This window comes from Podarcis melisellensis (assembly GCF_964234715.1).
Source record: "Podarcis melisellensis genome assembly, chromosome: 17".
Lineage (NCBI taxonomy): Eukaryota > Metazoa > Chordata > Lepidosauria > Squamata > Lacertidae > Podarcis > Podarcis melisellensis.
In genome coordinates this window covers 28,448,264-28,463,015 of record NC_138534.1, presented here as the reverse complement: position 1 = coordinate 28,463,015, position 14,752 = coordinate 28,448,264, and the positions used below count along the sequence as shown (strand labels likewise).

Sequence of the window (14,752 nt, the reverse complement as noted above, 5' to 3'; positions counted from 1 at the left end):
CCAATGTTTATTTCATGTCTGTTTCATCATTTTCTGGGATATTCTTGCACATATATTGAACCATAACTTGATTCCATACCATTTAGCTGTCAGGTTCTCTTTTAAAATAATCCTGGAACTTCTTTCTGCCATTTCTTCCCTCACACGACACCATTCCATAGCAAGCTACGATTAGGAGGATGACATGATAATTTAACCGGTTTTAAGTCAGGGAAATACAGTTGAACCTCTACTTAGGCCCGATCTAAGTCGCGAACGCAGCAAACCCGGAAGTAAATACCAGGTTTGACGCGATTCACGCACGCGTAGAAGTGGCTTCTGCCGTTTGCGCATGCGCAGAGGCGGCTGCCGCCATCTGCACATGCACACAACGGCACTTCTACCATCAACCCGTTTCACCTAAAGGATGGGTCGCTGGAACAGATTATGGTGGTAAATAGAGGTCCCACAGTAGGTATGTCCCGTGTGCCTTCACGCAGACACCCTATAGTCTCAAAAGGATATGAGAAACTTTTGTTTAAATAGACGGCAATGGAGTTGGTTCTACTCAAAAGTAGAATGCACGCCAGGTTTCATTAAACCACAGATAAGGCCTAATAAGGGACGCAGGTGGCGCTGTGGGTTAAACCACAGAGCCTAGGGCTTGCCGATCAGAAGGTCAGTGGTTCAAATCCCCGCAACGGGGTGAGCTCCCGTTGCTCAGTTCCTGCTCCTGCCAACCTAGCAGTTTGAAAGCATGTCAAAGTGCAAGTAAATAAATAGGTACCGCTCCAGCGGGAAGGTAAACGGCATTTCCATGTGCTGCTCTGGTTCATCAGAAGCGGCTTAGTCAAGCTGGCCACATGACCAATAAAGCGAGATGAGCGCCGCAACCCCAGAGTCAGCCATGACTGGACCTAATGGTCAGGGGTCCCTTTACCTTTACCTTTAAGGCCTAATAAGTGACTGAGGCAATTTACAGCCAGAGTATTGGGTTGTTTGGTGCAAGGAATTTGTTGTTTAGTCGTGTCCGCCTCTTCGTGACCCCATAGGGCTTTTTAAAAAAGAAAAAAGGGAGGAATGTGTTTTTCCTTAAACTGTTACAGGCTTCAGGATGTTATCAATCTGCCGCGGAGAGTGCTTTGTCGCTTACTTGAACACCATCCTAAGTGCAGTTTTAATTTACCTTATATGGGAACAGAGGGAGCTGGGAATCTCTATGTACTCTGTCAGGCTTTAAGGAGGGATTTTTAAAGACCAGGAACGGGTTGTTGCATGGCACACTGGCAACAAGGAATAGCTTTTCTGGCTCACAGATGCACTTGAGTTCCCCAACAGCCTAACCTCCTGAACCCGTTTTGGCACTCCTATTCTCTGAGCCGTGGAAATGCAAATCTATGCCCAGCCAGAGCTTTTCCAGATAATGCAATTTGCAGCCGCTATCTTCTATTAAGGCATTCCCATGCTGCCTTTGAAGAGATGCCCTGACAGTTTTTCCCAGTGCTGAATGCAGTCTTACCATGAACAATATGCCCGAGGCCTTTAATTTTTTCTCTAAGTGCAGTTACTGTTTTACACTACTCAGCAGAAGGAAAATTGTGGCGTTGTGAGAACCAGCTACATTTGCATTCCAGGGGGAAAAAGTCACTGAGCAGAACAACTTTTCAAAGGGGTGGGTTAGTATAATAACTTCCACCGTGATCAGATGTGCATGTAGCTATTGCTTTGTTACTGGATTCCTGTTTATCTAGCTTGATTTCCCCCACCCACACAAATGAAATTCACAAGGGCAAGACATTCAGAAATTGTAATTTGGCTGCATATTTAACTATCACTCAAGAATTCTGTGGTTTAAACTGTGGTTGTCCATGAAGGGCGACTTGTATGATTTTTACCCAAATCAAATTCTTACTGCGGTAGCTCTGTAATTTGCGTGGAGAAGGAACAAGTGCATGCGCCGCTCCTTAGCCCTGCATAGAAAACACATCATGCTGGTTGCATGCTGCATGGCGAGGCCCATAACTGTGGTGCCCTGAATCACAGTTAGTTCTTTGCCCAGGGGGGAGTGGGTAAGTCAAGGATTGTGTGTGTTGAGCCAGCATGCATTCTGGCCTTGGCTCAGTTGGTTAGACAACAGGGGTCAGTAGACTTTTTCAGCAGGGTCCACTGTCCCTCAGACCTTGTGGGCGGACTATATTTTGAAAAAACTTTCAAGTCATGCTACGTTTACCAGTTAATCCTTCTTTTGACTTATACCACCTTCTCCCCCACCCCGACCCCAAATTCTGGAACCACATCCAACCTCCACAAACTTGCCAAACTTTTTAGTTTAGTTTAGTTGTTTATTTTGAATGTTTTAAATAGTTTTTCCTGTTTCTTACTGATTGTTTTAGGTTGTTGTTGTTGTTTTACATATTTTAGAACTGCTTTCAGCTTTTATTTTAGTCAAGTGGTATATAAACATTGTGGAATAAAAAACAAACAAACCAAACTGGCTTTTGGTGATTAAGGTTAAGCTTTTGGGGGGGCGGGGAGGGGACTGTTGGTGTTATTTTAATGTGATATTCACAGTTCTATCAGCTGTAAGTCTCAGGAACAAGTTAAAGTTAAATAACTTAAGTACACTTGCAGATAAGAACAGTGTCCCTGTTTGACATGGTTCATGATGAAAATGAAATGAGAAGAACTATTGATGTAGAGCTCCAAAATGTATTTTGTATAGTTTAAGTTTTTACCTCTATCTACCTTTTATTTTATTTTATTGTTATGGCCAGTGGCTGGTGCAAATAAAGATTCTTCTGATTCATTTGCAGAAGTCCATTTGCAGAAGTTCTTGGTATACCAAGAACTAACTTAGTTGGTCTTTAAGGTGCTTCTGGAAGGAAATTTGTTTTGTTTTGACTATGGCAGACCAACACGGCTACCTATCTGTAATCAGAGAAAACTTAGTAATAGAACTTCTACCATTTCTTTTTGCCCCACTAGAAGAGCGAGTGGTTCCCATAGAAGTGTGCCGTTCCAAGCTGTCCAAATATTTGCAGGGAATCGTTTTCCGCTGTGACAAGTGTACTTTCACGTGCTCCAGCGACGAAAGCCTACAGCAGCACATAGAGAAGCACAATGAGCTGAGACCTTACAAATGCCAACTCTGCTACTATGAGACCAAGCACACGGACGAACTGGATGTTCACCTTCGAGATGAGCATAAGGTGAGTTTTTGGGCGCCATCTGCACCCATGGGTGAACATGCTATGCAGCAGACACAGCAACAGGTGGTCCAACACCTTCTTAAAGAAATGTTTCCGCAACACAATTGTGCTCTTCACTGCTGTAGGAAACAGTGCTGACCGCTAGCTTCTTGATAAGACAAACCTGTCCGTAGTTATCAGCCATTGCAAGTGGAACCTGTAGCAATATACTCTCATTCAGGGTTGCAGCCATTCTACTCTATTCCCCTCCTCCTCCAGTTTTCCATTCCGGTTTGTGGACCTACAACACCTTCAGTAATGCATGCGTTGTTGTGGTTCTTCCATTTTCCGCAGTTTGAGATGGACGGCATTACATTTTCACCGCCCTAGCTCAAGCTTATTTTTATAGTGTTCTCTCAGCACACACCTAACCCAAAGGATTCACAACAATTTGGCTGGAGAGCAAACATATAGCTTGCGTGTCTGTGGCAAAGCGTTTCCACTGACGATACAGCAGTTATTAATGTGAGAATACGTACATGAATTGATGCAGAAGCTATTTTGCAATTGGCTGAATATGTACCTTATTCATGTGTGGCTCTGCTGTGATGAAATAGTATCAAATTAACAGCATCCACACTGCTCATTTAAAAAGTTTGGGGAGTCGCAAGGAGTTGTGCTTTACCTCTTCTTCTTCCACCCACCGCCAATTGACAGGGAGCAGGTGGCACTGTGGTCTAAACCACTGAGCTTCTTGGCCTTGCCGATCGGAAGATCGGTGGTTCGAATTCCCCACTATGGGGTGAGCTCCCGTTGCTCTGTCCCAGCTCCTGCCAACCTAGCAGTTCAAAAGCATACCAGCGCAAGTAGATAAATAGGTACCACTGTGGCAGGAAAGGAAACAGCATTTCCATGTGCTCCGGCACTCGTTATGGTGTCCCGTTGTGCCAGAAGCGGTTTAGTCATGCTGGCCACATGACCCGAAAAACTGCGGAGAAACGCCAGCTCCCTTGGCCTGAAAGCAGAGATGAGTACCGTACCCCATAGTCGCCTTTGACTGGGCTTTACCCATCCAGGGGCCCTTTACTTTTACCTACCCCTTCTCCCATCCTCCACCAATTGATCCTTTTCAGATGGCTAGCCATGCTCAAGGATGCCCTCCCCTGCTTCTCTTCCCTATAACTCCTGCTGCCCTCCAGCCCTTTTTCGAGAGCTAGCATTATCCCACAGGTGTAAAGAATCCAAAACTTGCAAGATCTCTCCCTTTATGACTGCGGGAGCAGCTAGCCACCAACACAATGCTAGGCTACAGTCATATCGGGATGGGAGTCATAAATAGGAGTCACCACCCAGGAATCCTCTTCATCATGCGCAGTATAGATGCATTTTAAAAAGATGTAAGCTTGTCATTGAGCCCTTCTTCCCTGCTGGAGAAGGAATGCCAAGGCACATGCCCCATTCTTGCTCTGCCCTATAGAACTCAAATCAATGGGTTCTTCCTTCTACCTCTTCTCCTTACGTGGCTTTTGGTAGTGCCCCTTCCAGCCCTTGTTTGCTTTTGGGTGCTTGTGGGCTTGCCACCATCTCCAAACACGAGAGACCAAAGTGAGCCCTGACAGCAAAAAGCCATCTCTCTTTGGTATGTCTCTAACCATTGCTTTGCTCACGTGGAAATTATTTATTGTCAGAACATTTTGAGAGCCCCTGTTGTGTGAAAGAATGTTGGTATATGGGGAAATCCGAGGCATGCACAGTGTGTAGACCAGGAAATCGTAATAGATGAGATTACGCGACATTGTTTTCTTCCCCCAAAGGTGAGTCGCAATTTTGAGTTGGTTGGACGGGTTAACTTAGATCAGTTGGAACAAATGAAGGAAAAAGAGGAGAGTTCCAGCAGCGATGAGGAAGAGAAGGAAGAGGAGATGAGCCCCAAGAGTGAAGCGAGAGGTTAGTATAATTGTCTTGTCTCTGATATCAAGCACATTGCTGGGACTGGCTACCCTCAAAAAGCAACATTTTTTATCTCACTTGCATTTCCCCCCATGAACAAAGACACACCAATGCTAAAGGAGAGAGAGGGAGAGAGAGATTGGTCTGGTTTACATATAACACTAAGCATAAGCTTATTGGATCATTACTTTGGGTTATGTGCAAACTGTGCCCAAAGGCTTAACTATGGTTTGTTCACATCTAGCAAACCATGGTCCGAAGGGATGACTTGTGGATGGCCTGTAAACCTTGGTTTGTTGTAATGTTGACTTGACATGCATGCCCTTCTTTACCCATGATTTGTTTGGCCACTGCGCTCCAGGAGACCCTAAGTTGCAAAGGCAGAAGGCACTGCCAGCTGGAAAAGAAACAAAGCTTTGGAGAACCAAGTCATGGGTTATTTGATTATCCACGGGACAACTCAGGTTTGCCTTGTTTCTTAAACCGCAGATTAAGCAAGCCATGGCTTAGTGTTATATGTGAACCAGGCCATTGTCTAGCCACTGTATTTCCTGGATGCTTTAGAATGGCCACTCCTTGTCTCCAGGAAATATTCAATCAGCTGCTAGATAATGGAGAAACAATTGGTGCACAAGCTAAAAGTTCATAATAGCTGTTGAGTGGTTTGGGGGTGCTTTTTTGCAATGTCCATATGAAATGAATAGTCGATCATTCACCTTTATTATAGTTTAAGTTCATAATCTCTTCACCTAATTCAGATTTTCAACTAATATGAAGATGGCTAGATCATGGCTAATGCACAACCAGAAAGTTGCATACAGTATATAATTGTATATTTGTACTGCAGTGCCAGCACCAACTATCTAAGCACCAGCACAGCCAGGCATCCATCATTTATCAAAAGGTGCTGCTTTTGACCTTTAAAGCCCTTCACGGCGTAGGACCCTCGTACCTACGGGACCGACTCTCCCGGTATGCCCCACGGAGAGCCTCAAGGTTCATAAATAGCAACACCCTAGTGGTCCCGGGCTCTAAGGAAGTTAGATTGGCTTCAACCAGAGCCAGGGCCTTTTCAACTCTGGCTCCGGTCTGGTGGAACGCTCTGCCTCATGAGACCAGGGCCCTGCAGGATCTGATTTCTTTCTGCAGGGCCTGTAAGACAGAGTTGTTCCGCTTGGCCTTTGGCTTGGAGCCAATTTGATTCCCTCTCTCTCCTTCTTTTTTCCTTCTCCTCCTGCAATGAGGCTGTTGTTTAGTCGTGTCCAACTCTTCGTGACCCCCTGGACCAGAGCACGCCAGGCACTCCTGTCTTCCACCGCCTCCCGCAGTTTGGTCAGACTCATGTTTGTGGCTTCGAGAACACTGTCCAACCATCTCATCCTCTGTCGTCCCCTTCTTCTTGTGCCCTCAATCTTTCCCAACATCAGGGTCTTTTCCAGGGAGTCTTCTCTTCTCATGAAGTGGCCAAAGTATTGGAGCCTCAGCTTCACGATCTGTCCTTCCAGTGACCACTCAGGGCTGATTTCCTTAAGAATGGATGCGTTTGATCTTCTTGCAGTCCATGGGACTCTCAAGAGTCTCCTCCAGCACGATAATTCAAAAGCATCACATTTAAAGGTGCCTCCCACTGTCTTCTTATCCACCAGACATTTGGGAGATATGGGCTGCACATAAGGGTCCTTCATTGTCTCACCTTGATCATCCTTTTTTTCTAGTCTGCTTCGAAGTAAATCAAGTCTTTTCAGGATCTCAGTTTGAGCTGGAGAATGCAGTGACCAGAATCGCTTTATCAGCGAGAGTTCTTCCTCCAAAGCGGAGTCCTCACTATCACACGTGAGAGGCCAGACGCCAGTTGGATGTGGGGCTTCCTTTTTTTCATTTGGTACTGTTTGATGGAGATGATCCTGCTGGAACTTATGCTTTCTATTTCGATGGTTTTGGTGGTTGGTTTTTTCCCTTTTGTGAACTTCCATTCCTATGCTCTTGGGCCCCATCAGAGAGGTTGCAGGTGCTCTATTTTCAAATATTCTTAATAGGACTATTCTTTCTTTTTTGAATAGGTTTTTAGCTCTAAAAATGAAACTGGCCAGATTATGATCTAAAAAAGTAATCAATGCTCGTACCGAGCAATCATCTTGATGTAGATACTCTATAGCGGCTATGTCAGTTGCTTTTACTACCCCCGGTAAAATGCCACTTATAATGGACAAAAAGTGGTCTATACGGTCCAACCCTGCATAAAATCTAGGCGGTTTAGGGTAATTAGCAAAGACAAGCTTTTGTGGGATTAGGACTAAACTCCATTCTCTTTTGGGACACAACATCTGTCGAGCTTGGGAGGAGTGGTTCCCCTCAATAGTTTGGGTCGCCTGCTCACCTCTGTCTACAGATTCTGTGCTGGCCATAAGAGGACTCTGGGGCGGTATAACTGTAGATGGATTAGTTCCTTTGTTCCAGCTCGGTGTTGATTCTTCAAAACTTGATTTAGATTCTTTTATGGGTGTATCTACTTTACGTGTCTCTTTGATGGCACTCGAGTTGGATTTGTTTGTTCCACTTGTAGAAAGGGATGGAAGAAGGTTAAAGAGCTTCTGCCAATATTTTTTACAGGTACGGTGAGTTGTCTTAAGCCGCCTTAGGTTTTTCATATTTTTGCTTTTCTTCATCTTAGGCTCAGCTTTTTTCCTCCGGGGTTTGCTGGGGAGTGGTGGATCCGGGCTGGCTAGGGGATTTGTATTCTGGTCTGAAGCGCTCACATGTTGTTTGAAATTATCCACTAGGGTCAGGAGCAGCCCGTTTGTTATCGCTAAAAATTTTTTAACGTTAAGGGTCTTGAAACTGTTCAGTCTAAATTTCTAAGGCAGATATTCGGCGTCCCCTCCTGTGTTCCAAACGCAGCATTACGACTCGAGGCCTGCCTTCCATCTGTGGAAACTCGGACCTGGCAGAGAACATTCAACTATTGGCTTCGTCTTAATCTGAATCCACCTGGTCTACTGCCTCTAGTAATGCAAGACCCTCACAAAAGCAAGTGGTTCAAAACTGTGCATCAAAAACTCCTTACATGCGGTCTGCATTCACAGTCCCTACTATCAATGGGCCTCATTAAAGCAAAGAGTCGAATAGGCCAGCGCCTGAAAGACATTGAACGACAAAACAACCTGATTATCTTAAAGAAACTGTGCCCATGGTATACCTACTATCCCCCTTCTCATTTTGACTCTCCAGCTTCATATCTGTTTAAACTAACCATCCCAAAATACAGACGTGCCTTTACATTGGCTAGATGGGATGTTCTTCCCTCTGCTGTACTCGAAGGTCGTTACCAAAAGACTCCATTTGAAAAACGACTTTGCCCATGTGGAGATGGTAACACGGAAACAGTGTCCCACGTCCTTCTATCTTGCCCCCTTTACAAAGACCTACGGAATGAGATTATTACTCCACTCATTCTCTCCAACCCCGGCCGTTCACCAGACATTACACTGTATTTTCTATTATCTGATACGGATAGTCAGATAACAGAGAAGGTCGCGAGGTACATCGAGAGAGCTGCGAAATTGAGGGCCACCATCTGAGTGACAGACTTGTTCATCTGACGGACCTCCTTTTGCTTGTTCTTTTCTTCCTTTTATCCCTATTTTCACTTTTAACTCTTGTATAGCTGTGGCCTGCTGGCTTTGCTAATAAAGTTTTGATTTTGATTTTTTTCAAAAGCATCAATTCTTCGGCGATCAGCCTTCTTTATGGTCCAGCTCTCACTTCCATACATCACTACTGGGAAAACCATGGCTTTAACTATACGGACCTTTGTTGGCAAGGTGATGTCTCTGCTTTTTAAGATGCTGTCTAGGTTTGCCATCGCCTTTCTCCCAAGGAGCAGACGTCTTTTAATTTCGTGACTGCTGTCACCATCTGCAGTTATCATGGAGCCCAAGAAAGTAAAATCTCTCGCTGCCTCCATTTCTTCCCCTTCTATTTGCCAGGAGGTGATGGGACCAGTAGCCATGATCTTCGTTTTTTTGATGTTGAGCTTCAGACCATATTTTGCGCTCTCCTCTTTCACCCTCATTAAAAGGTTCTTTAATCCCTCCTCACTTTCTGCCATCAAGGTTGTGTCATCTGCATATCTGAGGTTGTTGATATTTCTTCCGGCAATCTTAATTCCGGCTTGGGATTCATCCAGCCCAGCCTTTCGCATGATGAATTCTGCATATGAGTTAAATAAGCAGGGAGACAATATACAGCCTTGCCGTACTCCTTTCCCAATTTTGAACCAATCAGTTGTTCCATATCCAGTTCTAACTGTAGCTTCTTGTCCCACATAGAAATTTCTCAGGAGACAGATGAGGTGATCAGGCACTCCCATTTCTTTAAGAACTTGCCATAGTTTGCTGTGGTCAACACAGTCAAAGGCTTTTGCATAGTCAATGAAGCAGAAGTAGATGTCTTTCTGGAACTCTCTAGCTTTCTCCATAATCCAGCGCATGTTTGCAATTTGGTCTCTGGTTCCTCTGCCCCTTCGAAATCCAGCTTGCACTTCTGGGAGTTCTCGGTCCACATACTGCTTAAGCCTGCCTTGTAGAATTTTAGGCATAACCTTGCTAGCGTGTGAAATGAGTGCAATTGTGCGGTAGTTAGAGCATTCTTTGACACTGCCCTTCTTGGGGATTGGGATGTAGACTGATCTTCTCCAATCCTCTGGCCACTGCTGAGTTTTCCAAATTTGCTGGCATATTGAGTGTAGCACCTTAACAGCATCACGATGAGGCTACATTTTAATATTTTAATGTTTCAATATTTTAATGTTGCATTTTTAATTTTGTTGATTAAGTTGTAATCATTTAACTTGTTTTTATTATTGCTTGTAAGCCGCTCTGAGCCCAGCTTTGGCTGGGGAGGGCGGGGTATAAATAAAATTATTATTATTATTATTATTATTATTATTATTATTATTATTATTATTTTGTCTCAGTGTTACTGCAAAAATGTTTATCTGTTTCCGACAACTGGGCTGGGTATGAGAATTGGGACAAAGGTGGCTGGGCTGTTTAAATGGCAGTTGCATTCTGTCAAAATGTAGTTCTAGCATTGATGCTTCAGTAATATATATACAGACACAGTGCAATGAAAACTGGTGAGTTCTAGCGGTGAATCCATGGGCATTTGCTTCATCCCGTTGGACAAGAGTCAACATGGCCTGAGGAATGGGTAGAGGGGATGCCGCCAACATTTGAAGTGACTGGCTGGAGAGAGACCCTGTTTGGAAATAAAAGGCTGGTCTCAAACTCCAGAAGTCAGAGGAGATTCCATCAGTCGTGTGTCAAGTGGAGCTTTACTGTGTCAGAGAGTGTGTTGAAGAAGAGGGCAGAAGAAGGAAGAGCTGGAAGCTGGAGCCAGGCAGAGGACATTGAGGCTTAATGGCTTGGAAGGCCTATGAGAAGCCCAGAGCTAAAATCATTGGCTGGCGCTAAGAAGTCGTATCGGGAAGAGTGTGTGTCACAAGCGGCAGCCTTTGAGAGAGCTGTGCAGTTAAGAGTCAGTGGGGTTGCTGGACCAGGGTGACAGCAGAAGGCCTGTCAGAAGTCTTTGAGGGACCCAAGAGGCATCCAAACTGTTGGTGTTTGGAGTTAATAATACATAGCTTGGAAGTTCAGCTGACCACTGAAACACTGTTGGAGAAGCACACTTTACAGTGGATATAATTACATTGAGACTCTTGAGTTTGCAAAATAAGAAAGCTAAGTTTATTAAAGGAAATGCATACTTCGTATGAAAGATCCTGGTTCTATCTAACAAAGGTGGAGATACAAAGAGTTGTGCCTCCTGGTTGTTCTCAGCAGGAGAGAGGTCTCCTCTCCCAAGGTTAAGGATGCGGAAGAAGGAAGTAGGAAATGAGGTCAGCTGTCTTGAGAGTATCAGTCTAACACTGAAAGAAGATCAGTAGTTGGCACAAGAAAGACAGTCTAGGAAAACTCTTGGCTCCTCTCTATCTACACTTCCGATGCAGATATGTCAGCCTACAGTGCAAGTTGTGTTGCATCCCAACATTTTCAACAAGAAAAGTCCTAAACCACCAGATGAGGGGAAAATGTTGAACTCCAATCCTCTAAAGGCTCTAACCATGCCTATTTGTGTCCACTAACATTTTCAGTTGCCCTTTCACACCTGACCCCCACTACAACCAAATTCGGGATTAGGGAGAGAGTAAGACAAAGAAAGGCAAATTATGCCAATTGTCTAATACATGCTTATTAGAGTAAATGTATGCAAATATTCCCACTTGGAATGAATTCATTTTCAGCACCAGATTTTCATTAAAACTGCAGACAGTTCCCCTCCTTTTCCTTCCTCACGTTGTGGCAAATTTATTCTGTTTGAGGACCAAACTGTGAGATACTTATGTGGATAAAGATCAGCATTCTGCAAAAGATGCTTTTAACATCAAGAGGACAAAAACCCCCAAAAACAACTAAAGTAATGTTCACTCCTTGATAGATGGTTTTAACAATCAATGCATGAGAAAAAGCTTTTGAGAAGAAAGTGACAATATCTCCTCTTTGCACTGAAACTGCCCAGAGAAATAAGGGCAGGCTCTTGTGTGTGTGTATGTGTGTGAGAGAGATTTTCAGTAGCTTAAGTTAGCTCATAAGCTGTGTACATTATAATAAAACGTGGAAATGAGGCAAGCAGAGATCAGCGGTAAATGAAGCAAAATCCCCATTTCTTTCATTATGTACTTTGAGAGGACTCCGGGAAGGCAAAGGCATTGGCATTCTGTTGTTTTCTTGCTCAAGATAATCCCCACTAAAGAATTAATGCTTGGAGCAGATGGCGCCATCTCATTTTCAGTGAAAAGAATCAAGCGAGATAGTCCAAGCAATTATTTTTAATGGCCTGTGTGGCGATCATCTTAATTTTGTGAGAAAACGTTTCATCTTTTGTTTGGTGGCCTGGTTGCTCTTGTTCACACAGGGGGCCTGCGTCTCAGCCGTGTGGAATGTCTACTGTGCCTTCAAGGTGTCAGGAGTTCTCAATTATATTTGGCGGGGCATGATCCAGCCAGAGCTTAAGCGTTTTTCTCAGTCGCATTGATCTGAGCACATTATTTGTTCTTTCCGGCGGAAAATCAACGAGACTTGGAGTGTTCAAGCTTTGGCTGGATCATGCCTCCAGTTGTGATTGGCAGGGCATACCCAGACTAAATAAAACACTTTGTTGGGTCTTACCCTGTACAAGGGGCGTCCTTTGTATAGGAGGAATGGCTGCCTTCCATGTCTGATTGGAGCCGGTGGCAAAACGTATGTTTGTTTCAGTGAGTTTGGACTGCATTGTAAATGTCTGGTGAGCAGGGCAGCGAATGCTGGCAAGCTGCTCCTTCCTTTCCGATTGCCTGTTGCCTATATTTTCACAAGACGCCTTTGGTGGGTGGGGAAGAGAAGGTTAAACCCAGTTCTAAGACTACACTTTCTACTAATTCTAACCCCCAAAGAACCCATGGAAAAAACAAAACTTTTGTGAGAGCTGCTTCAGACATTATTCCAGTTACAGATAGGTAGCCGTGTTGGTCTGCCATAGTCAAAACAAAAAAAAAATCCTTCCAGTAGCACCTTAAAGACCAACTAAGTTAGTTCTTGGTATGAGCTTTCGTGTGCATGCACACTGTGTATCTGAAGAAGTGTGCATGCACACGAAAGCTCATACCAAGAACTAACTTAGTTGGTCTTTAAGGTGCTACTGGAAGGATTTTTTTTGTTCAGACATTATAACAGCGTGAAGAGATTTTTTGGGAAATGCCTGTATCTCATATTCTCTAGATCTCTGTTTGAGGTGAAATGGTTTTTTCTCAGCTCTGCATTAGCTTTCTGGTGGAAAATGATCTGTTCTGTACAAGACAGCGAGGCAAAGGAACAAGGGGTGCCGAACACTTGCATTTCCTGTACTCTTCACATCACTGTTACGTTCAACGCCATTCTCAGAGTGCTGAGAATTCTGTGTTAAGAGATCTTTAGTCTCCTTACATAACCAAAGGGCTTCCTGGGGACAAGCATGTAACAGTTAAAGCAGTTCAGCTCTGGAATTGACATCTTGCCCTTGCACCTAGAATTGTTTTAAAGGGCGTTAAAGAGAAAGATAATTTACAATGAAGGTGAAAATAAGAGATGAATACCGTATTTTTTGCTCTATAAGATGCACCAGACCACAAGACGCACCTAGTCTTTGGAGGGGGAAAACAAGAAAAAAAATATATTCTGAATCTCAGAAGCCAGAACAGCAAGAGGGATCGTTGTGGAGTGAAAGCAGCAATCCCTCTTGCTGTTCTGGCTTCTGGGATAGCTGCGCAGCCTGCATTCGCTCCATAAGATGCGCACACATTTCCCCTTACTTTTTAGGAGGGAAAAGGTGAGTCTTACAGAGCAAAAAATATGGTAACTAATCAGTTGCATTAGGTGGAATAAATCTGAAAGTTTTCACATGAAGCAGAATCTTTTAGTCAAATGTTATTATTTATTAGTTTGGCCACTTCATGAGCAGTGTTGATCTTCCTTACTCAATCCAAATTTGCACATGCCTTAGGGTACGTCTAGGATACTGGCATTCTCATCTCAGATTCCTTTTTTAAGAGGTCTTGTTTACATTCTCTTGGGCTTCAAGAGAAGCTTCGTTTTCTGCTTCCTTCAGAGAAATGGGAGGACTCCTACATGAGCTTAACATATGTATTGTTTTCTTCCAGGGTCGTCCATGAGGTTCTCAGAGAATGGACCACCAGAAAAACGTTTCCCCTGTGAATTTTGTGGCCGGACGTTTGCAGAAGGCTCAGAGTGGGAACGGCACGTGCTGAGGCACGGCATGTAAGTTGGTCGAAGCCTCTCTGCTTTGAACACATTGGTTGGCACATAGGGAGGTGCCTGGATAGCTCGGTCGGTTAGAGCGCAGTGCTGATAACGCCAAGTTTGTGGGTTCAATCCCCTTATGGGACAACTGCATATTCCTGAATTGCAGGGAGGTGGACTAGACAATCCTCAAGGTCCTTTCCAACTCTACAGTTCTGTGATTCTAAGCCGGTCTGCTGGTCCATCTAGTTCAGTGTTTTCTACATTGACTGACAGAACCTCTCCTGGGTTTTTGACACGGGTCTCTCTCCCAGCCTAACTTGGTGGCTGTCGGGAGTTGGAGTCTTAACAACAGGAGGGCTAAAGTTTCCCCAACCTTCCTTTAAAACCTAAAAAATTGGCTGTGGCGTAAACTTCCATGATTTGGAACCCGCTTCATCCCATGTCGTCAGCTAAATGGGATCCTGCAACCATCATTGGAGGCCCTTTTTGATGTGCTGCCTCTGTGAGAGGTCCGGAGGGCGGTAACACGAAAACAGGGCCTTTTCTGCAGTGGCTTCCTGTCTGTGGAATGGTCTCCCCAGGGAGACTTGCTTGCCATTAGCATTAGAAGGGGGCAGGATGTTTTTAATAAATTTCTCTTTCCTCTTGGTTTTAGTGTCTGTCTGTTTGGTTGCAAGTTGTTGATAAATTTAAATTTTAATAATAATAATAATAATAATAATAATAATAATAATAATAATAATAATAATATAGAAAAATAGTGTTTAGTCAGGGTGACAAGGCCCTCTGATTCTTCAG

At 44.0% G+C, this 14,752-nt stretch overlaps 1 protein-coding gene across 5 annotated transcripts in view; it reads left to right on the top strand.

Moving 5' to 3' along the window:
• Nucleotides 1-14,752, top strand: part of ZNF462 (zinc finger protein 462) — a 144,293-nt gene that overhangs the window by 125,528 nt on the left and 4,013 nt on the right. For all 5 annotated transcript variants that reach the window (XM_081893599.1, XM_081893597.1, XM_081893595.1 and 2 more), the window contains 3 exons: nucleotides 2,965-3,188; nucleotides 4,982-5,115; nucleotides 13,856-13,969. In XM_081893599.1, the coding sequence (XP_081749725.1) occupies nucleotides 2,965-3,188; nucleotides 4,982-5,115; nucleotides 13,856-13,969 (472 nt within the window). The remainder of the gene's footprint in view (nucleotides 1-2,964; nucleotides 3,189-4,981; nucleotides 5,116-13,855; nucleotides 13,970-14,752) is intronic.